The sequence below is a fragment of the Podarcis muralis genome, chromosome 8, assembly GCF_964188315.1.
Source record: "Podarcis muralis chromosome 8, rPodMur119.hap1.1, whole genome shotgun sequence".
Classification (NCBI taxonomy): Eukaryota; Metazoa; Chordata; class Lepidosauria; order Squamata; family Lacertidae; genus Podarcis; species Podarcis muralis.
In genome coordinates, this window is record NC_135662.1 from 49,951,770 (window position 1) to 49,979,070 (window position 27,301).

Genomic DNA, 27,301 nt, shown 5'->3' on the forward strand with positions numbered 1-27,301 from the left:
AAAAGCCTCAGCGCCTAGGGCTTGCCGATCGAAAGGTCGGCGGTTCGAATGCCCGCGGCGGGGTGCGCTCCCGTTGCTCGGTCCCAGCGCCTGCCAACCTAGCAGTTCGAAAGCACTCCCGGGTGCAAGTAGATAAATAGGGACCGCTTACTAGCGGGAAGGTAAACGGCGTTTCCGTGTGTGGCTCTGGCTCGCCAGAGCAGCGATGTCACGCTGGCCACGTGACCCGGAAGTGTCTCCGGACAGCGCTGGCCCCCGGCCTCTTGAGTGAGATGGGCGCACAACCCTAGAGTCTGTCAAGACTGGCCCGTACGGGCAGGGGTACCTTTACCTTTCACTATTCTTTTGCTTTTTAAAAAACTCTTAATAGTATGTTGACAAAAGTAACATAGATTAGTTACCAAAATTGTAGGTGTATAAAATGAACTCGAGTTTTAAAAATGAAGATAAAATACCTTTATTGGGGACCAGCTTAAGTATCACAAAAGTGTGAAACTTCCAAATGTTCTCGTCAGGCGAGGTATCACACAAGGAATTTAATCAAAAATTTAAATGGCTAAAGACTGCCATGTTTCTCCCTCATCCAGGAGCAACCATTGCTTCTTTATTCCAGAATCGTATGTATGTACAGCTGACATATTAGTTTATTTTCTCACCCCCTTTTAATAACTTCTTGCCTAATGAAAAACAGAAGCCAGGTTAGTCACATAAAAGTATTGCCCAACTGGATTTTGGGAGTTTTTTAAGGGCTCAACATAGCTTCCTTAGCTTTTCTATATACATATTCTGATTAATATTTCAGGCGGCCATAATGGTAGCTGAAGGTGATAAAAATTAGGGATGACACTTGAATTTCTGTGAAATGAAATAGCCCTTTTGTGGGATGAGGAATAATACACACACAACAGTATGTCAATTAAAAAAAATATTTAATGCTGCCAAAAGTATAAAAAATACAATAAGAATGGCAGTACAAAGTATTTTCTAATGTGATCTCTTACATCTCTCTACAGTTAATACAAGCATAAAACACTTAAGACAAATTTCATTTTGCAAAGTCTTTTGCTGGTGATGTACTTCATTCCCTGGTTGTTTACGTTGTAAACAGATAGTTATGAGGCCACTTGTGTATTGCTCAGACCTCAGTTTTGTTCCTGAAGAGGGGTCATGTCCTGCTTTGCATGCCAAAAGTATATAATTTTTAGCTGCAGAATATTCACAAGTCTTGGAGATCTAGGTGTCGGTCACTCTCGGCCTAAAGACACACAACGTAAAAGAGTCACAGATTCAGTACAAACAGAAGTATACTGCTAAGAGGTATTACAGTTTTACTGCAATTGTAAGTTGAAATATTTTTTGAAAGTCCTGAAGGCCTTATTTAACATTGAGTGGTTATTGCAACAGGTGTACCCTTCCTATCATGGATAAAATGTGTTTGAACTAGTTATGAGAAAGGCACTAGGAACATTCATGCTCCAATTAAGGACCTTTTGAATTAGGAGGGGGAAAATACAAAAATGCACTTTGATTAAAAGGAAAGTACATTGTACGATGTGTACAATTTTGTTGCATTTGACTCTCCTGAAAATTTCACTACCTTTAGAACTAAAACGAAAAGCTTAAAACTAATGTTAAGTGAGGATACAAGAGAAAACATGGAGAATCAAGATGGTAACCACTGCATTTCAATTGAGTGCAATATTTTTGAAAAAAGTTTTAATATGTTGGATAAACTATGAATTGACAAAGGCTTTTAGAGTATTTTGAACAAGCTTGCTTTAGTTAGAAATGCAAACCTTCCATTATGTGTCTAATAATCGGTTTGATGGGCAAAAAAGTTAACCCAAAATCTAGCTTTCTATTTGCACAAGGTTCTCAGTCCTTTTATCATATGGGAACTGCCAACAATGTAAAACAAATGTTTGGGCAGATGAACATCAAAGATGATTGCACCAAAGTGGTATTGAGACAGACCCAGGACAACTCGGGTACGAACTGAAAAAGCAGTGGAAGACACAAACCCAAAAAACACAGGAAAGGGGGCAAGTGAGTCAGGAATTCCAGTTTTGTTGGGTTGCTTCCCATATCAAGAAAGAACCGACATCCTTTCCCTCTCCAGCAAGGTGGCCACCCTCCCAAATATTAGTCAGGCTTACTCTTTCCTGAATAATATATTGTCTTTCTCTATTATAACCCGACACATATCAACTACAAAAGTGACTTGTGTGGTACTCACTTTTAAGGCTTTGCTCATTTTCTCCACACAAACCACTGTAACTTAGTATAGATATATGCAATGCTTTTTTTCCTGGGGGTACGCAGGGGTACACATACCCTTAAACATTTTGTGAGTCTAAGTTTGGCCTCATTGAGGGGCAGTATTTCAATATGAGTAGGAAAATGAGAGTATCCCTAAACTTTTTTTTTTAGAAAAAAAAAGCACTGGATATATGTAGATATATAGATAAAGTTATATATATGAATACAGTGGTGCCCCGCAAGACGAATGCCTCGCAAGACAAAAAACTCGCTAGACGAAAGGGTTTTCCGTTTTTTGAGTCGTTCCGCAAGACGAATTTCCCTATGGGCTTGCTTCGCAAGACGAAACGTTAATAGCCGCTAAGCCGTTAATAGCCGCTAAGCCACTAATAGCCGTGCTTTGCAAGACGAAAAAACCGCAAGACGAAGAGACTCGCGGAACGGATTAATTTCGTCTTGCGAGGCACCACTGTAGTTTTTTATATATATAGTATGTGTATGGATTTGCATGTATTCATCTATAATGAAAACTGCACAGAAAATATTCTCAAATATTTATTAAAATCTGATAGAACCAGTTGCAACAACTATTTTGATCATGAATAAAATTGCTTATAAATGAATATGGTGAAAATATTAAGGAGCAAGGACAATATAATATGCTCCATAAAATGCTGCCAAGAGCAAAAAATGAAGTTACTTCTGCGGGAAAGGGAGGGCACAGCTCAGTAGTTTAATATAAGTGTTGTAACAGACATCTCCTTGGCATCTCCAGGTAGGGCTTGGAAAGACTTATGTCCCAAACTCCAATAGTACTACTAAGCTGGATAGACCAATAATTTGACTCACTGAGCCAGATGCCTATAAGACCTGGGTATGTATTGAACAGTAAGATGGAAAAAGTACCACCATTCTTTACATGCACACAAGCTTTCAAGAGTGCCTAAATGTGAGTTTGAAACTGGCAATTTAATCTAGAAATGAAATACATTTCCATCTTCTATTGTGCATTTGGTTTCTTGGAAAAGTCCATTTATATAGAAATCCTGACATTCTGATCAGTACCTTTTTGATGTTCAAGCTTCACAATTCCAAAATACTCCCTCTATTAACATTTAAATAATCCATAAGGGAAATAACAGTAAGAATTGAGAAAAATATATTTAAAGAGTTCCTTGATTTAGTTCCACCTTGAGTTTGATTTTGTTTAATCTTGAGTTTCCTTTTATGCTGTACTGGTTCAAAAAGCTTACTACACTTCAAAACTCTCCAAACATATGGTGCCACCCATTTGTTCAGGATTAGAATTTATAAGATCCTTAGAACACTTATAGTAACTCAGTAATCCTAAAATTGCATAATTCCTCTCCCCACAATGAAAAACAAAAGACCTGGGATTAAGAGTTTTGTATTTTTTTTGGCCCTGATTTATGTCTCTAATACATCTATGAGAATGGTGGGCGGAATAAGCTTGGCATTTCCTTAAAATCCTGAGTCCTAAACTGTAAAAATGTTTGATAATATTGTGTCCATATCAGAGTATTGTAGTTCAATTGTTTTAAGTATTCTGTTGGTGCTGAGATTCATAAAGATGCCATTTCACTGTCAAAAAGTAGCTCTACTGTTATTCCACTATCTCATATACCCACTATCCATAGGCCAACATATTAGCAAAATAGTATTTTCATTTCCTTTCTTGGAGAAAACATTCATATTATGGGCTATTTATTTGTTTCCAGCTGCAACACTTAATATGGCCTACATTTTTTCTTTTCAGAAAATATGATGATATTTGTCACATGCTGTTTACAACCACTATAAAAGATACTAAAATATTTCAAGGAATAGGAGTCAAATCAAGTGAGACACACAAAAACGTTTTCACATTTAATGGAATGTTTGAACTTTAAACACAAGCTATGGCTTCCAACAGTAGCTGCAGTCTTAACACAAACTTCCCTTCAAAAAGAGTCTGTTTGAGATATTGAAGCTCCCAGTAGTCTTATAAAAATTAAACATTTTCAAGTTTTAAATAAAAGGTAACTACAAGCATAAATACATGAATGCAACTTACAGAGTAGAAACCGAGAAGCAGCCCCTATTTGCTTAACACCAAATACCTCAAAAGGGCAATTCACTAAATCACTAAGTTGGGGTGGTGATATCAGTAAATTTCCAAACCACTCTTGAAATGTTGGGGATGGATGACCGATAACTAATGCATACCCTTTCTGTCAGAGAAGTTTGTACAAATGTAGTTTTTTAAAAATACAGTTATCTACAAAAAAAGATTAAATAGAGTTACAAAATTTATTCTAGGTCTGGATAGTATAAATGGTTGATGGTATATTATACACACACACACACACAAATGTAACTGTTTTGTATTCAGAGTATGACACCACACTGTTTATTGCTTCTATCCAGTTATGAGAGTTGATAAAGCCTTGGCAATTGAGTCTACTACATCTAGTGGACTATCATTTTATGCAATATATACATGGTTGCTGAAAGTATGCATTAGTTTGCCTCATGAGTGTGGATAGGTGTGGCTCTGGACTCAGAATAATTGTCCAAATGCCTACTTCAGGCGCAGCCACACCCTCCCTGAAGAAGCAGGTTTCTCCTGGATCCATTTTGGTCACTAAAGACCTAGGTGACTTCAGTGGCTAGGAGTGCCTTTTATCAGCTTTGGCTGGTAAGACATTTATGGCTGTTTCTAGATTGGGATAATCTGACCACTCTCATCAATGAGCTGCTAACCTCCTGACTGGATTACATGACGCTCGCCCGGAAGCTGCAGGAAGTGCAAAATGTGGCAGCTTGACGGCTTTCTGGTGCAGACTATCCTATTCATGCCACTGCTGAAAACTGCAATGGCTACAAATTAGGTACCAGGCTAAGTTGAAGGCACTGGTACTGGTGTGCAAAGCCCTACGCAGCTTGGGACCAGGATGCCTAAAGGATCGTCTAACTCCTTATATACCCAGTCAAGCACTGTAAAAGAGCCTGTTGCAGAAACCACCTCTTCCAGGAGGTTTTTTACATACAATATACAAATTGGGTCTTTAGGATGGTGACACCCTTCGGAATTCCCTATTAGACAGGTGCTATCCTGTCTTTTAGCCCCTATTGAACCCGCCCCCCTTCCCCTGGTCTCTTTCAACAAGCCTTTTAAGTGGAGACCTTTTCCCAGTCTGCCTCTGAGTACTATTTCTCACTATTTTATATATCAAATTGTTTTAAAATGTGGGCATTGTTTTATATAAGGAGTTGCATTTACTATGGAACTGTTTTTCTTATTTTACAGTTGTAACTGCTTTGTTTTATATTTGCGTATTTTGTTGATGTAACCCACCCCACTGCGGGGTCTTAAGGTAAAGGGCAGGTAAGAAATCCAATAAATAAATAAATAAAATTTATGTCAGGCAGCAATTTGGTTCCATAAGTACCTAAAGCAAAGAGTCCAGCCACAGTGACTAGTGATCAGGTTACTTCATGTGTTATGCATTACAAGATGACTGCATCGATTGCAGTTATATTCTCACTTGTTCTGTCAACTGCAGCAGCAGTCTTGCACCTAGAAATAGTTGCTATGTTCCCCTCAAATCAGTGGGACCGATTTAAGCTTTATATTACTAGATGCACGATTGCAGAAGCACTCACTTACATGAGAGCACCTTGGAAGTACAATTTCCAGCAAGAATAAACTCCAATGAAAATGGCTGAACCAAACCCAATCTTAGTGAGAATAGGTTTCCAATATAACCACCTTTTCCTTTTTCGTTCAGCCTCACTCAGCTTATGCTTCATCTGCTGCACCATCTGTGCTGTGTTAGCTTTCCTGTCGTCTCTTAGCCGTTTCCGAACAGCTCTAGAAAGGAAAACAAAAAATGATCAGGTATAGTCGCAGATTTTTAATCCGCTTTGATTTAAGAGTGCATGACAGGTAGCAACATTTAAAACACATCAATTAAAAAACCCCAGAAGAATCAGTATTGCTTATGTTTGTTAAATACAAAATTGAACTACGGCAGCTTAAACCTGGCCACAAATATCTAATCCTATTAAGAAGGTCTTCTTGGAAGATCATCAGGCTGACAAGCTTCCAAGGGAAGAGTTCTGTAAGTGGGCAAGAGGAAACCCATCCAAGATGTAGGTACATTACACATGCACACACATACTGAACAAATGTATGATTCCCACCCTCCATTGCTACCTGTGTGCATCATTTACAAGTAAAATATATGATTTAAAGATGGGGCACTTCTAAAGGGTGTCCACTGTTGAGGAAGCATTCCAAAAGATAAATGGCCAAGCTTCTGAAGAAACCTCCAAATCTGTCATTTTTTAAAATAAAAAAAGAGCTTATGCCCACTTTTATGCTTCAGCCCCTAAAGGGTTGATCACTGCAGCTGTTGATCTAGTGTACAGGTTGAATCCTGTTTCTTGAATTTATCTGGAAATGAAACCCAGTACTGTATAGAAAATAGAAAGTGCCCCCAGTGACTGACAGTAAACTATGGGAGGGAAAAAAATCAGTTTATGTAACAAGTTATGCTACTAAGGTGGAGAGGGAGAGGGAGAAAGAGAGAAAATGCATTTTGAACTGTTGAGCTGGGTTTTGATATTCAAGGTAATATACTCCAGTTGCATAAGTACTATGTTCTGCACGTAGATAATATGGATCTAGTATTTCTTCTGCATGCAACGTGATCTCTACCAATTCCTCCTTCCATTTGTGGCTCCCTGTCGTAACTTATTCCAAGGGTCCACCAATCATGATGGACAGATTATCAAGACACGGAAGGGATTGCAGAGGGAAAAGGAGATGGGCAGGCCTTCTCCATTAACCTGATATTCAAAGAAGGAATGTTAAGGATGCAAGCCTTTATGCTTTCATACTAATTCACATAGCTGGTGAATAGATGCATTGGGACATGTACATCACTAACACCATGAAACAGGTGGTGTCCTTTATATATATGTATGCCCACTTTCTACACTCCTTAAGGAGGAAGGAATGCGATGTATATATGCATATACTCCATTGCTTAGTGTTCCATCTGCACCAAGCAGAACACAGTCAAGGTACCCTTCCCACTTCTTTGCTTGCTTCTTCTGTACATGCGATCTGGAGCAAGGGCTTAACTTGACAAACACTGTCATGGTTTCAGATTGCACTACTACACACATCAGATCATGATTAAGATCTAGAAGTTACTGAATTGAATCCAGAGTTGACTTCTGTTAGGTGAAGTTTGGACCCAATTCATTGCAATTACTACTGAGCATGTTTGCATCAGCATACAACAACACAGCAAGTGTTTTAACACTTCCTGAATATTTTCAAAACACTGGAGCTTTAAGGGTTATAAGCTTCCTTTTTAAATAGTAGTTCAAATTCTTTATTATGACTAGGTTTATAGAGCTCTTCAATGATATTCCAATGGGTGCACAAACAGAACAAAACAAGATGCAGATCCTGAAACAAGTGTTGGATTTATATAACAAAGATCTACTAGCTCCATTGTGGTCTCAATCCATATACATACCACCACATTCAGCTTTCAAACACTTTCCAGAGTTCAGAACAAGAATATAACATCAAGATTAAGTGACATGAATTACAATCAATAGTATGGATTTTGTAACCATATGGCATTGGTTTTTAAAAATGGCCTTTGCTAGTGGCCTCTTTTCAAGCTATTATATAAAAATGATACTTACGTGTCAGCACTTGGATCTGCAGTATTTTGTATTGAAGAAGACATGTCAGTATTTATAATGTTCTCACTTTGCTCCTGGTTTTCTAATCCCACTCTGTTCCCATTGTGCCTCCCTGTAGTTAGTCTGGTTGGGTGTGGAGGGGAGCGTTCAGAACTTGGTGCCAGGTCCTCTTTTGAGAGTTCCTTCCACCGATTCTGAATGGAGGACAGCTTGTTAGAGTTTTGAAGTTTTTTTTTTAACTACCTGAAAAGTCACAGGTACAGTTATTTTCAAAGGTGAGCTACAACATCCTTGGATAAGAACGGCAAGTTGGGTTCAATGGTTCCTTTCCATATGTGAAATACTATGTCATACATACAATTACAGGACTGTTTTAAAGCTTGCACTATAACACTCCACAACAAAAAGAAAACAAAATCCAAAGACACTGTGCTTGAAAAAACACGAAAACTGCTATGAAACATACTTACCGTATTTTCCCGTCTATAAGATGTCCCCATTTTTGGGGACTCAGATTTAAGAAAATTAGGGGAAATGTATCCGTGTATAAGACGCCTCCTAATTTTTGACGTTATTTTAAAGCCAAAAACTTAGTCTTATACACAGAAAAATATGGTATATATTTCCTCTACTGTTTGTGGGATAGTACTACTGGCCAGTGCTATTTCTCTAGAAAAAGAGGTGCCTGAACTAATCATGAACTCCTCCCTTGTTCTCTTATAATGGCAGTTGCGCCCACCTAAGAGGTGCCAGAACTGAGCTCTGGTGAGTTCTGGATGAAAACCCCCCACTGCTAGTGGCTGTCTGTTTCTTGTTCCTTGGATCTAACTTTTAAACACTTGAAAACTTTTCTGTTTCACCAGGCCTGTGCAGGCAATTAAAAGTACACCCCAACAATTGTCTACTGATGTCTGTTTTTAATTCCTTTGGTTTTAACTTGCTTTTAACTTTTTATGATTTTACTGCATGGTTTTTATGGTTTTATATTGCTATAAACTGTAATATTTTATGTTACAGCTGTATATTTATAAATAAAGTAAATCACAAAATAATTAAATTTCAGCATATAAGGCTGTTTTACAAAATTGCTATATTCATCAAAACACTATATAAATTTTATTCAGAACCTTTTTTGGATCTACAGGCCAGATCCTTATCAGGATCAGGCTTATGGGCTAAATTTGACCAACACCACAATGACATCAGGTGCAAGAGGCTACAAAAACTAAGGTTTCCCCCTTCATTTTAGCAGGGGAGTCAATGTAATGAGCACATGATTAATCCTGCTGATTTGGTCAATCACCCTTGCTTCCTGCCAGCAACAGACATCCATCAGTTGATATAGCTTGCAACTGCACCTCACAGGTCTGGGGGAAATGGTCTCATGGGCCAAAACTGGACCACAGGAAGGAGGTTGCCCACAAGTGACATAAACCCTGAACAGCTGGATCTGGCATTATTAATAATTTCATTACAAACTCTTGAGCGAATGATTTAAAAAGCAGTCAATTTATGCTAAACGCTTACCTGTATAGTAGAATCACCCATTATGTATTTTGCTCCTTCTATTACAGCCATGTATGAAAATCTTAGCTGATCTGGAGTCTGAATAAGTCCCATTCGATATTTTCTCATATTCAATAAAACTTGCTTTATGTCTACAGAAAGTGGGTCTTCTCTTTTTTCCATCTGTGTAAGAAAAAATAGCAACTAGTTTTAGTGGCACTATGGCAGTTCAGGAACAGGGTGAAAGCTGTTTTAAAATAAAATGATTTTCATGCAAGTATTACTGCTCTCTGCAACAAGATAAGGAGAGCGCTCCAACTTTGCACCAGCAGATACTAAAGCACATAGCTTTCCTCTCCTATCCCCTGCAGAACCCTAAATTGCACCAGAGGGCCCCTTAAGCCTCTACAGCAGATTTCCAAGGCATAAAAATTATCACCCAAAGAGAGTGCACATGTTATCAGAATGCTGATATTCTATAAGACACTTCAACTCACTCACTGACTTGCCTTTTCATTTGAAGATAAAAAACAGAAGTATTACCAAAGGAAACAGAAAGCTGAAGTCTCATTTTGGTATCTCTCTCCCCACCCCCTTGAAATGTAACACGTTGTTTGCTTGACAACAGTAGCCTGTGCAGAAAGAGAAAATACTGAACATGGGAGTTCTGCCCTTACTGTCTTAACATGCCTAAATTTGTCAAGAGGCTAGGCACAAGGGTATATAAAAATTGCAGTACAGTGGTACCTCTGGTTACGTACTTAATTCGTTCTGGAGGTCTGTTCTTAACCTGAAACTGTTCTTAACCTGAAGCACCACTTTAGCTAATGGGGCCTCCCGCTGCTGCAGCGCGATTTCTGTTCTCATCCTGAAACAAAGTTCTTAACCCGAGGTACTATTTCTGGGTTAGCAGAGTCTGTAACCTGAAGCATATGTAACCTGAAGCGTATGTAACCCGAGGTACCACTGTAATGCATATTGTAGGTCTTGCTCCCACCTCAACTGCATCCCTGACCACAGTTCTTCTTACTTTCTGTCATGGAAATCAGAGGAAGACTTAAACCTGTTTAAGACATTACATTCTGTCTAAACCATGGCTTGCTGGAATGAGAACAAGCAAATAACTTCCTTTCTCCTTGCACATCCAGCTTCATTTGTTAAACCAGCTTCTTTAATGTCTTAACTGGGAAATCACAGTTTGAGTGATCTCTGCAAATCACAATCAAATTAGTTTTCAGTCCTGCTTTCTAAAGACTGCTCAAACCAGTCCTGCTCAAACTACAAACCACAAGACTACTCAGTTCATACATCTCAAGAAAGTAATTTAACAAACCAGATGTATTTATTTTGCTTGTTCAAGATGTTTGGTCTAAATCAGGGGTTGTCAACCTGGTCCCTACTGCCCACTAGTGGGCGTTTCAGGATTCTAGGTGGGCGGTAGATGCCCACTAATGCATCTTTTTTGATGGTAAAATTTCTTTACCGCCCACCAGTGCTCGATGGAAGGACGATTCAGCTTGTGTCGTAGAACCCCCTACCGCCCATCTCAAGAAAGATGCATTAGTGGGCAGTGGGTATCAAAAGGTTGACTACCCCTGGTCTAAATTGTCAGAGCAAACACTATTTTTCATTTAATGGCAGAATTCAGTTTTTCAATTGTTATTCAGGCATTGTAAATTAGGATTTTTTCCATACCACCACAAAGAAACTTAGCAGCAGTACTTAGAGGAGCATTTAAGACAAACTTACCAAGATAAGGCATGTGTCTACCAATGAAAATGTACCGGAGCGCCCAATTCCAGCACTACAGTGAATGACTGCCGGCCCATGTTCAGGACTCAGGGATCCAGACTCTCTGACTTTAAACAAGAAGTTGAGGAATGAAGCCGGGGATTCAGGAACTCCGAAGTCTGGCCATGTAGTATAATGAAAATGGAATATCATCCTGGTCTCATGAGTCTAACAAAAAGAAATGGGTTTAAGAGCAACTTATTGGAATAAATTTGTTTTGCATCCAGGCAAAACAGCATGCAGTAAGATGGCTGATCCAGATGTAACAATTCATTATTATGAAAATAATTCCAAACTGAATCCCTTGGTTGTAAGTTTGAATGGTCCGCACCTAAAAGCTTCCTGGAAGTGTGTGTGTGTGTGTGTGTTGGCACAACATAGAGAATGGTTCCTGTTCAATGCAAAGGTTTGCTCTGTATCAGCTGTTGTTTGACTATCATGTTTCATTAAAAGGCAAACATTTATTTTTCTTTATTCTGTGTACCCTTAAGATATACTCTCATTCAAATAATGTTTCGCTCTCAAAATGAACTCTTCCCCAACCCTGAAGGCCAAGGCTGCTGAAGTCAAGTATATTGAGTAGCAAATGGCAGTTAAGTGTGAACAGGGCTTAAGCCTGTGCCTAGCTGCTAATTGTTATAATCAGCAGTTCTCTGTGCACCAAAGGACAAACATGCTCCTGCACCTGCAGATAACTTGTCACATGAAATATGCCATGGCAACAATGACATATACTTTTCACAAGGGTTTTGGAGACAGGTTTTGATGAAAACTTACATCGAGGTTTTCTAGTTGAAGTTGGCGTACTGTATAGTAGGATTTGACATCTTCAGATTTTAACCTGACACAAAATCCTGTTTCTTCAAACATCATTTGTTCCTCCTCTCTTGTTGGCCAGTACTGTGCACATTTCACCTAAGTTATAAGATTAAAAAATTCCACATAACAGAGCGCAAGTAGAAAATAAACCATATACACTTCACTAATTGCATGTTGATCTCAATAAAACCAATTTTAATGCAGTTATGGCAACTCACCGAATCTTTCTCAACAATTCTGTTTAGCATGACAACAGCTTTGGTCTTTTGTTGCCATACCATTAGCCAGAAATGGCAACATGTATTAGGAAGTGGACCCTGTAAAAATAAGGGAAAGGAGGCATTCAGTCAGCAGTCCAACATAACTCAGAACCTAAATCTTGGAAGCAAAGTTGACTATCACCCAATAATCTAGTTGTAAATTAAAAACACAGGAAGCTGCCTTATAGTAAGCCAGACCACTAGTCCACAATGTCCACATTGACTAGCAGCAAGGGGTTCCTATAAGGATCGTTCCCAGCTTTACCAAAAGATCCTGGGGCTTGAACCTAGAATCTTCTGTAGGTCTTCTACCACTCAACGACAGTCCCTTCCATTAACATGGTTTAATGGTCAGACGTGCACCTCATTTTTGGAAATATGAATAGGTCTAGCCCAGCCTTCCAAATGATGTTGTAAGAATTGCTGGCCCACAAGCCTACTACCCCTGGTGGCTATGTTCTTATGTTCTATGTCCACTGTCAGAGGCAGTATTCTGAATTCCAGCTGCTGGAAACCACAGGAATGGACAAGTGCTCTTGTGCTGCTTGCAAGTTTCCTACAGACATCTATTTGGCCACAGTGAGAACAGGATGCTGGACTAGATGACAAGCTGGCCTGATCCAGCAGATTCTTTTTATTAGTCAATCTGTCCATATCTACGTGGATTTTAAAATACTTTTCAAAATCCAAGTAGATATTCAGATCTCAGTTGCTTAAAACAAAAAAATAAACAGCTGCTTTGGACATGCTTGTGTGGCATTTTTCAAAAAGGCAATCATGACCTCTCTTCTCCGCCAAAAAGAGGAAATAACTGACATCTTTAGGGTAAATAACACACCGGAAAGCAGCTGGCTTGTTTCAGTAACAGTTTTCATGTTCAATTTGGCCAGACACATTTTCTAAAAAGCCAAAATTAACTCTTAACAGCAGCACTTGGCCCATAATGGCTTACTAGTGTTCTTCCAGCAAAGTCTGTTTTCCCCGACATGCCTCAAGTCACAGAACATATAAGATAACAAAATAAACCATGTAAGTCCCCTTTTCAATAACCAGCATTACTGAGTTGTTGTACTTAACTGGATCTCCATTAGGTGGGTAAGACAGAACAAAGGTTGTTCATGAAATAAAAAAGCTACTGTGACAATTTATTCCCACATAAACACTGCAGGGCCAATGTTCCAAGCAGGGATTTGAGTTGAAAACTTGCTCCAAATCTGAAGTTCCAGGTTGGAGTTTCATAAGATTTTTTTTTTATTTGCCTCAGGCATGGAGCAGTATTTGCCTCAGGCAAGGTTATTTCCACATCACCTATCTTGTTCTAATCCTTATGATGATAGCAGTAATCCCATTTGGATTCCCACGCAGAGGTTGGGCTGTGAGTATCTGTCCCCACTATACAGCTATCAGCAAAAGCCAAGTGCATTGCCTTGCCTTTGCTGCAGAAGAATAGCTTCACTTTACCAAGCCCACCATAAGGTTAGACATCCAAGGAAAGCACAATCTCTCTACACCAGTGGTTTTCAACCAGTGTGCCGTGGCACCCTTGAATGATGGTAAGAGGTGCTGCGGGCAACATTGGCCTCTTGTGTCTCTGCCTCCCAAAGGCTTGCACAGCTGTTTGTTGCAGCAGCCCTGGCCACAAGCGCCTCAAGTGAACAGTGCCTCTGGGGCCGGCCTGGAGGTGCTTCCCAGGCCCCTGTGGGGCAGTGTGAGGAGGCACCTCTCTTTGGGGCAGGGGTGGCAGCTCAGAGACCAGGGCGGCAGCTGCGGCTGCCTGGAGGACTCCCAAGGAGAGGGGAGAGAAGATGAGGCTGAGGGAACACTCCACAAGGAAAGTTGTATGACAAAGGGTGAGAGGTTGCCAGCTCTGCAGGGAAGGGGTGACATAGCTGGGCTCCTGAGTTCCACAGGGATGCCGCAGAAAGAATGTAGCTGGTCAAGGTTGCTGTGGACTCAAAAAGGTTGAAAACCTGCCCTACAGCATTTTATTGTGACATGGATGCAACTGTGATTGTGGCCTGGTTTACCAAATCAGGACTGAACATTATATATGAGCACTCTCCTTTCCTATTGCATGCTGGCTTAAGCACAAATACCCTAACGTACATTAAGCCAGAATTTCTTGTTATATCCTAACTGGGGAAACTCTGACTTAACGTTTGTTAACAAACCAAGAGAACAAGCCAATGTGTGGTAGGAAGTAGGGTGGGATGGAGCAAAGGAGAAGCACTTAAACCTAGAATAGTCATCTGAAGAGCCCCCCCCCCCCAAATATTAGAATTAAGTCACTAAGCATATAAAACCTAAAAGTCGGATACTACTCACCTGTGTTAATATATAATTTCTCTGAGCTTCTTCATTAACCACCAAGCTTGCATTGATGTAATCATTGTCCGTATTCTGGAGTATTACACGACTGTGATCATCTTGAAATAAATATAATTAGTAGAGTGTTAAGTATCAAGTATTAAGATTTTTATGGATAACTTTGCTCAATGCACTAAACTTAAAGCCAAGATATTGTGGTACAAGCTATGTTATTTAAACTATTTATGATCTACTTTTAAACATTTTGTATATAGCTCTCTCTCTCTATATATATTATGACTAAATAGTCTAATACAAAACCATACACTTTTTCACACCCCACTTCCCAAAGCAATTTGGAAATAAATTAAGTATATGCATTTGGGGTGGGGAAGAAATACTAGGAAGCAGAAACTTCCCTTGAAGAAGTCTTATAAGACAAGCATCAGTTGAAGAGCAATAGACTTTCAATCCTCATACTAAGCATTTTCAAAACATCAATTATTTAATGTTGTAGCTAAACCGCCTTTAGCCAGAAAAGATTTATTGGAGTTGGATCTTTTTAAATCTTCTTACTGGCCATTCTCTATACCAGGGATGTGTAAACTTCTTGGCTCCAAGGGCCAGATCCTTAACAGGATCCATATCAGGATCTGCCTCATAGGTCAAATCTGACAGGTGCTGATGTTTAGGAGGGAGGCTCACAAAGGCATTTGTAAGCTCCCTCCAATTTAAGATCAAAACTTGTACACTTTTTGTGCAAGTGGCGGTAGCAGCAGAAGTCTGGTGGGGAAGAAGTGTTTCCCTGCTGTTGCTCGCCTGCAGATGCACAGGAGCACTTTTGAGAAGGCTTCACATCCTGCTGCCATTGTTGAGCAATCCGGTTCCCTGCTGTAAAGAGGGCACACGGCCAGTGCAAGATTAAATGCTGTCCTCCTGCACATCAGCTGACATTCCCAGTGACATCAGCTGGTGGGTGGGTGGGTGAATGTGGAAGGGTTGCCATACGTCCAGATTTTCCCAGAGACATCTTCTTTTTCAGACTTAAAAATTCTGTCTGGGTGGATTTGTTCAATTCGCCAAAATGTCTGGGGTTTTTTGTTCGGTCTTGCCCCCCCCCCCTCCTTGTGCTCCGGTTGCCGTGAATGTGAGGAGGTGAAGCTCCCACTTTGTCTGGCCTGCCTGCCTTGCCTCTCTCTCTGACTCCACATCTTCTGCTTCCCAGCACTTTCCTCCACCCTGTCTCCTCCTCTGCTGGAGCCGCTTGCTGGGAAGCGAGGGGCTGGCAGTGACTGCGGCAGCTGGGGCTAGGCTGGGCAGGGTACAGACTCAGCGAAGGGGAGCGAAGCAAGGCAAGGCCCGGGACTGGGGCAGTGCCTCCCTCCGGACTGGACTCCTGATTTCCCCTCTCCTACTCCCAATGGGTAAGAGAATAGGAGAGGTCATGAAGAAAGGCCTCTTGCCCCGGGATGGAGACCAACCTGCCCAATGGCCCAGAGGAACCATGTGGCAGGACAGGCACCGCGGGAGCCTCTCCCTTGTGCTGAGTGGCCCGAGCTGCTGCTACTGCCACCTTTGCAAAAGAGAGGTCGAGAGGAATCGGAAAGGCGGAGGAAGCCACATGGAGGCGCGCTACCCGGAATAGGCTCAATCCTGGGACCAACCGGCTGAGGAAGAATGCGTGAGCCCCTGGGGGACTGTGTGGCAAGGCGCACTTGGTGGTGAGGCAGACACTGTGGGGGCCCTTCTCCTGCCAGCAGAGGGGTGCTGGTGGCGGGTGTGGGCTTGACAAGGGATAAGCAGAGGAGGGCAGAAAATGGCAGCGCCCAGTCAGGAAACCCAAAATGATAGCAACTTCCCCCTGAGGACACCTGCCCACCCTGACTCTGCAGCCCCACGTGCTCCCAGGCCACCTCCAGGTCAGTGTGCTCCATGTTAAGAGAGAGACTTATAATTTTTGTTCTCCCCCTCTCCCCCATTATATATTTTTTTTCCTCCTCCTTCCTTCTTCTTTCTCTTTTTTAAAGGGAATTCCCCCACACACACATTTCAATTTATTTTTTTTACTACCCCCTCTTTTATTTTTGCTTTGTTATCATTTTATTTTATCTAAATTCTGGCCCCTCTCTTCCTCCCAGTCAATTCAAGAAGGTGGGAGAGAGCTGCATTAACTCTCAGCTGAGTATACCAGGACTCAAGAGCTAGTGAGAACCTCACACCAGCTAGTTAAATTCTACCTCCAAAAATTTTAACCTTTTAAAACTGTCAATTTTTGGTTTATTCCTTTACATCTCCATTTTGATTTTGCATTTTTAACCCAAAGAAAGACAGTGGAAGTCTTTACATTTTGATTTTTAAACTTCACCTCCCATTTTAAACTTGATTCCTTGTCTTGAACGCTGACTTTTATCCCCAAACCCCTACTCCTACTCTTGCACTCTTTACCCTCATTCAATCATTTAATCCTCCCTTTCCCCCTTCCTTTTTCTTTTAATCTTCCTTTCATTCTATTATTTCTTCTACACCCACATCCATGCACCCCCTCCCCCCCTTGATATGAGTGCATATACATGCACAAATACAGACACATACTAGGGTTGCCCTATGTGGGGTTAAAAGTCCAATCCGTAGTTAAATGTAGAAGTTGGAAAATATGTGTCCTCTTTTTTGCTCTTCAAAATATGACAACCCTAGGTTTGAGAAAGGTGCCCTTAGAGGCCAAATTAGACACTCTGGAGGCCAAGACTGGCCTGGCAGCCAGAGGTTTCCAGTCTTGCTCTCTAGACCATGAAGCACTCTAAACATGGGTAGGACACCTTGTATCCACCTGGGCATAAAAACTCTGTCTAGCAAGTAGATTACTGAAGTTACTGCCGGATTGCTTCAGGACACAAGCATCACCACTTCAGGAAACAATTCCATCACCAGATTATCTATCATATGTACTTTAGATATTTTTACACCTACACCTGCACCCATTTGGCATATACAATAGGTGTCAGATTCTTCAGGGGTGAAGAATCCTGGCATTCTCTATGGGTAGCATTTAAACCTTTAGTTGTAACATTAATACAGCTGTACTTGAATTAAGTGTTTCACTCAATATCTCAGTAATTTATATAATATAGACCAGCATTATAATCTTTAAATCACAGAATGGAGGTAAGGAGGATATAGCATTGGCCTGATTAAGGCCTCCAATTCTAACCAGACTTCCCAGCATATACCTGAAGCCATGTCACTGCACCAGCTCTCCTCTTAAATGTTTGTAATTAGAATTTCCCCCAAGACTGGGCTTCTTACAACTCCCACCAACATGTATCTTGCCCATGGCAATCATCTGTAATAATGTTTCTTCATCATTTCTAGGTGAAAGGCTAGGGATTGCAAACTGCATACATGAAGTGTTCCACTGAGATGGAAAGCAAACACAAATATTCTATTATGCTTGATGAAGATCTGGGGCTACAAGCCAATAAACTGTGTATGGCGCAACTTACTGTTTTGTGATCAGTAGCTGAATAACAGATGCAACCCACTTTTCAATCTGCACAGTGGCTTGCCTTGCTACATGTTGGAGATGAAGAAGCAAATATGTGGATAGTGTCCTGGCTGTGCACACTTTATGTGTGTAAACATCTAATTTAAATTACAGCCAGGGTTTGTACACTCATGGAGCACCTAGAGATATGCGATCGATACTGAACGTATAGGGGTTGGGGAGGGATCTCTGACACCATCTAAAGATACAACCAAAATATGTGTGGCTGGAAATTAAGAATGAAGACCTACAACCTTGAGTCCCTGTCAGACTGAAAATAAATCTAATTGCACAATAAAGAGGCAAGCACAAACCAGCACCACGCAAGAGGACTGTAGAGAAAAACATTTACTTCAAGCGTACAAAAGTTTTAACAATATATGACTGTTCAAAATGAATGAAACAAGCATGTTTTTCCAAGCCTTAAAAAGTAAATGAAAGCTTGGACTCAGAGATAGATGCTGTTTTCCAAAAAATATGATACCAAGCGCAATCACTTTTGGTACACATATTTTCCAGACAGGATTTAAAATCTACAGAGTCTGAACCAATCTATCTATCTATACTATACAAATGCTTCAAATATTGTTTCCTTGAAGGGGAACTGTTTACCTTGCTTGGAAATGAAAGCGTTAAGTTTCTTTTTTCATTATCAATTTATTGGAACTCAAATGTTTCTGCTGGACAGAAACCAAAACCTTTGTAAATACTACGTACCATTTGCCAACAGGAAAAACTTAAGATCTTGTTATAGTAAATCACACATACTGGTGCTAGTGTTCTCGGAAAGATGATGTCAGCAAGTACTATTTTAACCACTGAATCACCAAGCTGTGCTGTTGAATTTCATACAGAAGACAACAGTCTTACCCCACTTCTGTGCTTCAGTCCATCAATGACAAAGAGCAAGCATTTGGTCTAGTTTTTCAAATTATTATTCAGCTCTAATTTCATCAAAAAGAGCAAAATGGCTCTATGCAGATTATGAAGGGATAAATGGACTCTGAACTTGTTGAACAACCCACATCTCTGCAGTGTTTACTTGTAGAGACTGCAGATTTACTTATTTTAAGTATACCACTGAATAATAAGACACTGCTACATTTCTGGGAAATGCTAGTGAGGAGGGGGTGTTGTATGACTCTGGTCAGAGGTGCCTCTGTTCAGTGTCACCCAACTGGAGGACAAGGTAGGTCTGAGGAGAGGCCATAGGCCAGATAAAAAGATTCTGCAGGCTGGATCCAGCCCACTTTTAACTGTTACCCACCCCTGCCTTAAGACAAAAGTAGAGGGCTTTTTAAAAGTCTGCCTCTTAGTGGATAGAGTAGAGTATCCCAGTATTCTGGACCACTGGTGGTGACAAGTATGGAAAATTAAGACTTATTCAAATTTTCAACATGCCCTTCTAAATGTGATTGAAATAAAGTACAGTACTGAATATAATAGCTCATAATCTGGCAGACAAGAACTCCAGTCAATAAGCCATTTATCTTGGAAGAGTCCCACAGACATCAATAGAATTTTTAAAAGACTTTTCAGGCATGTTTATATAAGCCTAGTTTGCTGGAAATGCTCAAGACAGAAATTACTCTACTGCCAGCAAAGTAATTCCTGGAGGTCACTGTGACCTGGAATCTTCACTTTTCCACAGCAGTTCAGTAATCCAGCAAAAGTTGAGAATAATTCTACCTTGCTTCTTATAAAGCACTCATTTAATCTTTTAAATTGACAATTGCCATGGAATTGAATAACAAAACAACACAGACTGTGTGGAATTCATACAAATTACCACTTCTGCAAAACCAACATTTTAAAAGAATCTACATTAAATATATTTGACAAAATTTGCTAGTTTATGGGAGTGGAATCTTGAAACAAACAATGTTCCCATTCTGACTGTCTGAATATGCTTATCACAATAAATTTGCAGTTGCTCAGCTTTTCTCTTCCAAATACGGTACTGTCTACAGCCTGATGGTTAACTGAGTGACATGGAATTGTCCCAAACCATGTCTGGTACATATTTACCATAAGTAGTATTCCTTCTGAAAGATACCAGAACTGTCACATCTTTTATTTCAACAGCATAACAAAGTCGAGTTCAGATGACCTATCTTTATCTGAAACCGCATAAGAGAAAAATGAAGGAGCTTCTTAAGTGACACATACTTACTGCAACATCAGTCTTAACAATTTTTTAGAAGTCTGGATAATAATGATTATCCTGAAGGCACAGCAACCTTGCAGAAGTTGTGCATGTGTAGTTCTGGTTAGCCAGTTCTGGCACCTGACTAGAGGACTGCCTGGGAGGCCTCTATACACTACTTTGAGTTCCACAGAAGAAAAGTGAGATATAAATATAATACTGCATGGATAGAAGGCTTATATAGAAGCCTCTCTATATAAAGTACAATAATTTCTACATGACTTCATTGATTGTATGCACTTTCATCTCAATGACTGCAGTGGAGCTTCACATATCAAACTCTACAACACTAGCCCAAAACTATTTAAAGTATTAGCATTGGTAATGTCAAACCTACTTTGTCATGCACTAGATTACAAAAAAAAAAAAAAAAAAAAAAGTTTACTTACATGGGCTAACATCTCTGTACCTATTACGATTTCGATTTTCTGCATACTTTGCAACTCTATGTGAATAATCACTGGACTGGTGCCGAATATCCTGGAAGAAACAAAGATAGTTGATTATGTTATGATTACTTCCTGGCAGTACAAACAAAAGATACTGAAAAAATAAAAACAAATACTATATTTAAAGGCACAGTAGAAATTTATCTTACTCAATTTGCTGTAATCCTTATTTCTTTGTCAACTGAAAATTCAATGACTACTGTGATCACAATTCAACAAGGACAGTATTTTATGCAGTGATTAAAATTATTACAACCCAAGTTTCTAAATTAGTAGAGTGCATTCATGTAGCAAACTTCTGTCAAATTTAACAGCTGTAAAACAGAGATAGCCTTGGTCTATCTATTAACTGAAAGGAAGTTCTGAAGAGAACCAACCTGGATATGCAATAACAAGTTTGGGCAATGGTGTTAATCCAAGTCAGTGATCAGATATTTAGAGAACCTCTTACTACAAACTGTAAACTAGCTAACAGAATGGCAGATGCACACTGGGGGTGTCTGGACTGGCTGTTAATACCAAATAAACTAGTTCCATCACCACTCCACACCACAATTGCTCCACTGCTTCAAGACCCTAATGGGGCTTTTAAAAATGGAATATATATATTAATACACACATGGCATTAATTGCATTATAGTGAAAGTATGTATTTATTTGTGTAACAAAATGTTCAGGACTGAGGTTCTAGAATGCCAACATGCTTTCAAAATTTCCATTTATGTAACTTCTGTTGGGAACAATTTGTATCCTGATACTTTAAGGAGTTTAAAAGTAACTTAGTTGGTACAGCTTGCTAGTAAGATTTGGAGAAAGAACTTCATGGCCAAGTGCTCTACTACATCCAGTATGACAGCCCCATTATTGTGCTTATGAGGCAAATGTTAAGATATATTTTAATTTATTTTTAAAGTCATTTTTGCAACATTCCTTGTGGACTTAGCGTAAGCTTAAACTTGCATCTGAAGCAAAATAAAATAAAACAGAAATCCACCAGGGTGGTATTAAGTACCACTACTGGGATATAGAGCTTACTGAAAACTCAGTTTCTATCAGTCAGTGCAGGGGGTGGAACCTGGGGCCCTCTAGATGTTGTTGGACTACAACTCCCATCATTCCAGACTATTAGCCATGTTGGATGGGCCTGATGCAGGTTGGAGTCCAGCAACATCTACAGGACCACAGGTTGACCACCAATGTCCTAGTCACTGACCTAGTTCAGATATAATGTCAAACTATGGTTTAACATTATATCATTGAACTTTAGCCTATGTACATCTTCCTTCCCTGACATAGCAGTGAGGGGATTTTAAGGTCTGATTCTGTTTTCAATTAACTTCAGTTTATCATTATGCCTGACTCTAAAATTGATTAATTTTAATCATGATTTCAAACTGGCTTGTTTCCCTAAACCAAAGGTAAGACTAACCAGTTTGTCTGGATTTGAAAGTTTGGCCAAACAGCAGTTATTTTAAAATGGCAGTGAATTATTTTAAACACCGCCTTACAGCCACACTGGAAGCAAGGGGGGGGGGGGACGACGACAACGAGCCCAAGGCTTTTTCACTTAAGCTGAACAAGGCTATTAAGTAAGTATTGCAAAATCCTTCATTTAGTCTGAGCTTCAGTAGTGAGCACATCACATAGCAGGAAACAACTCAAGGACCCACAGAGAAAATACGCAAATTGGATACTAGTTAGGACAAATCTCTCCCTCCTACAGATAGCTGGCCCAACAAAAGAAAACTGAGTATGCTGCACAGACTCTGCATCTCTCAAGGGGCCAGAGAAGGATGTAGCACAAGAACAACAAAGAAATGGAAATGTTAGTCACATCCTATCCTGGGTACAGAGGGTACAGTGTCATTTAACATGGCAGCTAGGAGTGTCAACTGTGAGCCACCAGTTTCTTAGTCTGATATCTCACTTTAACCATGGGCTCACTCTGAAGTATTAGCAAAACTACTCTCAGGTTCAGCAGCCTTACCTCTTTTATACAACACTGGTCCACCTTACAATAAGCAAGTAAGGATTACCGAAAATAATCACTTTGAGCAATGTATTAAAATTTTCCCTCTTTCGACAAAGAAAATACCACCATCAGAAAACAGATCATTGGCCCTTGTGTCAGTGGAAATACACAAATGTTCACTACCCAGTACAAAACTTACAGAAAAAAATAGCCCAAACTCAAAAAATAAATGAAGCCTACCAACAGTCAACATATTCCACACAAAGTTAGGAAAAGAAACAGAGTCCCTAATACGCAGCTCAGAAAATACTAGGGAAACGCAGCCAGCAGACAAGGACAGAAGGGACTTTATAAGCCCATAGCATCGTATCACCAGATCAACCACCACCCTGCAGAGAGGAACCCATTATTCACAAAGTATCCAGCAGCAATACAGTCATGTGAGAAATTACTGATGGAGTTAACCACACCACTATGCTTAAGCACGTGGCAACATGTGCTCTGACAGTGGTTGCAAAAATTAGAAGATACCATCAGTGTGACAAGAAGTCTAGGGATTCAAAGGCCCAAAGTAAATGGAAACCAGGAAAGCCACATCACAGGCAAACCCTACTGTGACAACAAGAAATATTGATATTATGAATATATTGGCTACCCACTGCTCTTCTGATGGAGAAATTTACTCAATCACTGAACTGCCTCATCAGGGCAAACAAGTACCACGTCGAACACCTACTTCTACCCTCAATAACAAGGGTCTGCAACCTAAGGCCCATGGGCCAGAAGCAGCCCACAGAGGGTCGTTTGACTGGCCCATTAGCCGCCCCTGAACCGAGTTGCCCGCTCGCGCACTGCACTAAACCAGCGCAACACAGGGATGACTCACTTCCGCACCATCAGAAATCGTGTCTGCGCAGACGCCAACAATCTCATCTGTGAAGACACCAAAAATCGTGGGCATGTGCACTTGTGATCCAGCTCACAGAGGGATCTCCACAGGACCGATCCGGCCCAGGCAAGATAAACCTTGCTGACCCCTGCTCAATAACCTTACTGCTTCCTTGTAACAAAGAGATATTTGTGAATTGGTTTCAATCTTATTGATTTGTCATGGGCTCTAATCTAATATACCAATACAAGAAGCAGATTGGAGCAAAAAGATTCAGGGCAGCATGCAAAAGAACACTAAGGCTGTGATAATTACCTGGGAGTAATGACTTACTTCTGAGGAGACATGGCTGACATTCCATGTACTTGCAGCCCATTCCCAAACACTATGTGGATAGCAGCCATCACAAAGGTTAGATGCCTCCCAATTTAAGGGCATTTGAAACGCACTATGGACATGTTTATTGCTAATCCTGGGAGTTCTCTTGTGGCACAATTGGTCAGTGCATCTGGCTGTTAATCAAGGTTGGTGGTTCAAGCCCACCCAGGGATGGCTGTGGGAAGGATTCCTGCATTGCAGGGGATTGGACTAGATGACCTGCAGGGTCCCTTCTGGCTCTATAATTCTAATAATCAGTGTAGATGTATAAGAGTCAATAAACAGAGACAATCCTGACAGGTGAAGGCCCTGAGGGTCTTGGAATTGGTCTGATAATTTATTCTGGGCAGGGTTCCACTCCCACTGAAGATGCTTGTGTGTAGTCTCAGGTACTCTTTGATTCAGAATTGTCACTTAAGGTTCAGGTAACTTCAGTGGGGCAGTGTCTTTGACCAGTTCACAGAGAATAGGGCTATCAATGACTAACAACCACAATGACTATGTACTACTGCCACTGTTGGAAGCAACATGCCTCTGAATACCAATTGCAGGAAGACTGAACTGGGGAAACTGCAGGGAAACTCATGTAGGGAGAGTGCTATTGCACTCAGGTCCTTCCTAAAATATCTGGTTGGCCATTGTGAGAACAGCATGCTGAACCACATGAGCCTTGGCCTGATCCAGCAGGACTTTTCTTATATTCTGGTTTATCAGCTAGATCTGTTCCGGGACCAGGAAAGCCTGGTGAGAGTTGCTCATGCTCTGGTAAATTCTCGGTTGGACTACTGCAATGTTGGGCTGCCCTTGAAGGCAGTCAAGAAGCCATAAATAGTTCAGAATGTGGGATGGGAATTATAACCAGTGTATCTAGCTGGAAGCACACAGCCACTGACCTGAAAAGCCAATACTGGCTATCTATATGCTTGTGAGCAGAATTCATGGTGCTAGTGCTGATCTGTAAAACCCTAAACAACTTTAAGCTCTAATACCCAAATGAACAGTTCTTCTGTATCAGTCTGCCTATGCTATTAGATCTGAGAGAAAGCCATTCTTGTGACACAGAATAAGGCCTCTTCTGTGGTAGTGGTGCCCCACCTATACTCTCTTCCCTAGAAGCATGACAGGTAACAACACTTTTGACAATTCAGTGCCAGGTGAAAATCCATCTATTTTCACAGCTTTTTTTTGGGGGGGGGGGTTATTATGAATTCTGTCACTGCTGAAAGTGAGGTTCCAGGGTTGTGCCTGCCTGGGCATTTTAAGGATAAGCTATGTTTTATAAGCAGTGATAAGTTGGCTTCACTGTAGTGTGGTTTTACAGTTGTATTGTATTGTAACCTGCCCTGAAATATATATGCCAAACAGCTCTTATAGACATACACAAGTAACAAAGCAACAGTAATGTAATGAGCTTGGGCTTTTAAAACCACCATCACTTTAGGTCACGCTAAATCTAAAGAGACTTAGCATTGTTTTGAGTATTAAGCATGTGTATTCATATGCTTTTTAATGGACTCCAAAATGATGATTCAAAAAAATTACATAAGAAACTAAATGGCTCAAGACTGAACCAACACTTATAGGCCACATTCTATCAAGATCCAGACTGAACTCTAAAACCTTTTGTGTGTAAATACAACTAGCTCAAATGAGTCTTTCCCACCTATAAACTTTGGAAAAGTTTTAATTATCTCCAGTTCTCAACTAAGGGCCAGTTCACACATTATGTGCCAACAGACCTGGATTTGCCACCAAGCAAACACACATCAGGGAGCCACAACAAACTATGGTTCCATGGTACTGCTCCTGTGCTTGTATCACATTTAGAGAGAACTGTAATAATGTGTGAGGCATTCCCAAGAGTTTCCAGCAGAACCCGGGATTTCCTTTGTTCCTGGCACCATGACACTATGTTTAAACTGTAGCTAGGAAGTTATTAATTCTGCAGGGCGACTGCCAGCAGCGCACATACGCGTAGAGTGACGTTGTAACACACAACGCGCATTAACGAGGAAGAGTGGCCCCGCTTGGTACAGTAAGGGCAGCTCTTTTCCCTGTACGTCGACAGGACATTTCACTCCGCAGGAATATTCGGCTCAAGTCAACCTACACGAGCGAAACGGCGACTTGCGACAGCCTGAACACCACAGCACGACAGCTACGCGCGGAGCAAACACAGAAGTGTGAGACAGGAACCCGGAGAGACGGAGGCTGGAACTTGCGACACTTCGCTTGACGAACTTAACCCTCCCGTCACCACCCGTGCGAAGCAACTTAAACCTACCCCCACCGGAGCATGCGCAGCACTAACCTGCCCAAATGCCCCCTTCTCCTCTTGCCCGACCCCCGAGGCGCATGCGTTTTCCCCTCAGCCCTCTTTTATTATTCCTTCTCGCTCATCACCGCCCCTTCTTAAAACTGGAACATGCGCATTACTTCGCCCAACCTCAATGGTTACCTGGGGGAGGGGGGGAAGCTGGTCGTGGCCCGACGACTTCCTGCACCCTCACCACCCGCGTCGGCCCCCAATTCTCTCTCCCCGCTACACGCCGCCCCCTCCTTCCCTCCCTCACTCACCAGGTACCGGGGCTGCCAGCCGTTAGCAGCGTCGATCTCCTGGAACTCCTGTTCTATAGTGGCGGTGACGGACATAATGGCGGCGACAGCCGGAGGAAGGAAGGCCGCTGGGAGCCGACAAGTTCATCACCTACTCCGCGCTACTTGACAGGGCGCGGACGACAACCCGTCCACTTCACCGGCCGTGTTACCCTCGACTACCTTCCACACCGCGCACGCAGCCTCAGCGGCTCTTCGGCGGCATTCTCGGCAGGCGCATGCGCGGCAGGCCACCATGACCGCCTACCCAGAATTGCGGAAGCTCCGCCCATTGGCCGCGAAGGAAGGTGGGCGGGGGGGGGGATCACTCCGCTGTTCCCTTTGGGCGGGAAGGGAGTGGATCGAGTTTCGTGAGGGGGCTCGGCAGGTGGAGGAAGTGGGGTTATTTTCTTTCCTCGTGTTCAGGCGCTGGAGGATTGCGGGAAGCGGGTGCTTCTCAAGATCCCGAGGGAGTTCCCTATGTATACTTGCAAAATGCCCGTCAAGCTGAAGGGTCCTGAAAAAAGCATGTAAAGGACACGATTGTAAAGGAAGTTTGATACTGTACCTGTCAGTGAGGCCGATTACTCAGTGTCAGG

At 41.3% G+C, this 27,301-nt stretch overlaps 1 protein-coding gene across 2 annotated transcripts; it reads right to left on the reverse strand.

Annotated features, from left to right (window-relative positions):
• Positions 1-912: 912 nt before the first annotated feature.
• PTPN2 (protein tyrosine phosphatase non-receptor type 2) lies at positions 913-26,973 on the reverse strand. 2 transcript variants are annotated; one of them, XM_028737404.2, is made up of 10 exons: positions 26,685-26,973; positions 20,809-20,899; positions 14,691-14,791; positions 12,324-12,422; positions 12,064-12,201; positions 11,245-11,454; positions 9,517-9,678; positions 7,990-8,183; positions 5,930-6,133; positions 913-1,255 (listed from the first exon to the last, which is right to left on the reverse strand). In XM_028737404.2, the coding sequence occupies exons 1-10, from the start codon at positions 26,757-26,759 to the stop codon at positions 1,234-1,236; spliced, it is 1,296 nt and encodes a 431-aa protein (XP_028593237.2). In that variant the 5' UTR covers positions 26,760-26,973; the 3' UTR covers positions 913-1,233. The 2 variants fall into 2 exon arrangements, with proteins under 2 accessions (XP_028593237.2, XP_028593238.2); XM_028737405.2 differs by having other exon boundaries at positions 6,032-6,133; positions 26,685-26,972.
• Between the last annotated feature and the right edge of the window lie 328 nt (positions 26,974-27,301).

Coding starts and splice junctions, on each gene's coding strand:
- PTPN2 (XM_028737404.2), bottom strand. CDS start 26,759: ATGTCCGTCACCGCCACTATAGAACAGGAGTTCCAGGAGATCGACGCT. Junction 12,202..12,323: donor GAATTGTTGAGAAAGATTCG/GTGAGTTGCCAT, acceptor CTTATAACTTAG/GTGAAATGTGCACAGTACTG. Junction 11,455..12,063: donor TTCAACTAGAAAACCTCGAT/GTAAGTTTTCAT, acceptor TCTTTTTGTTAG/ACTCATGAGACCAGGATGAT.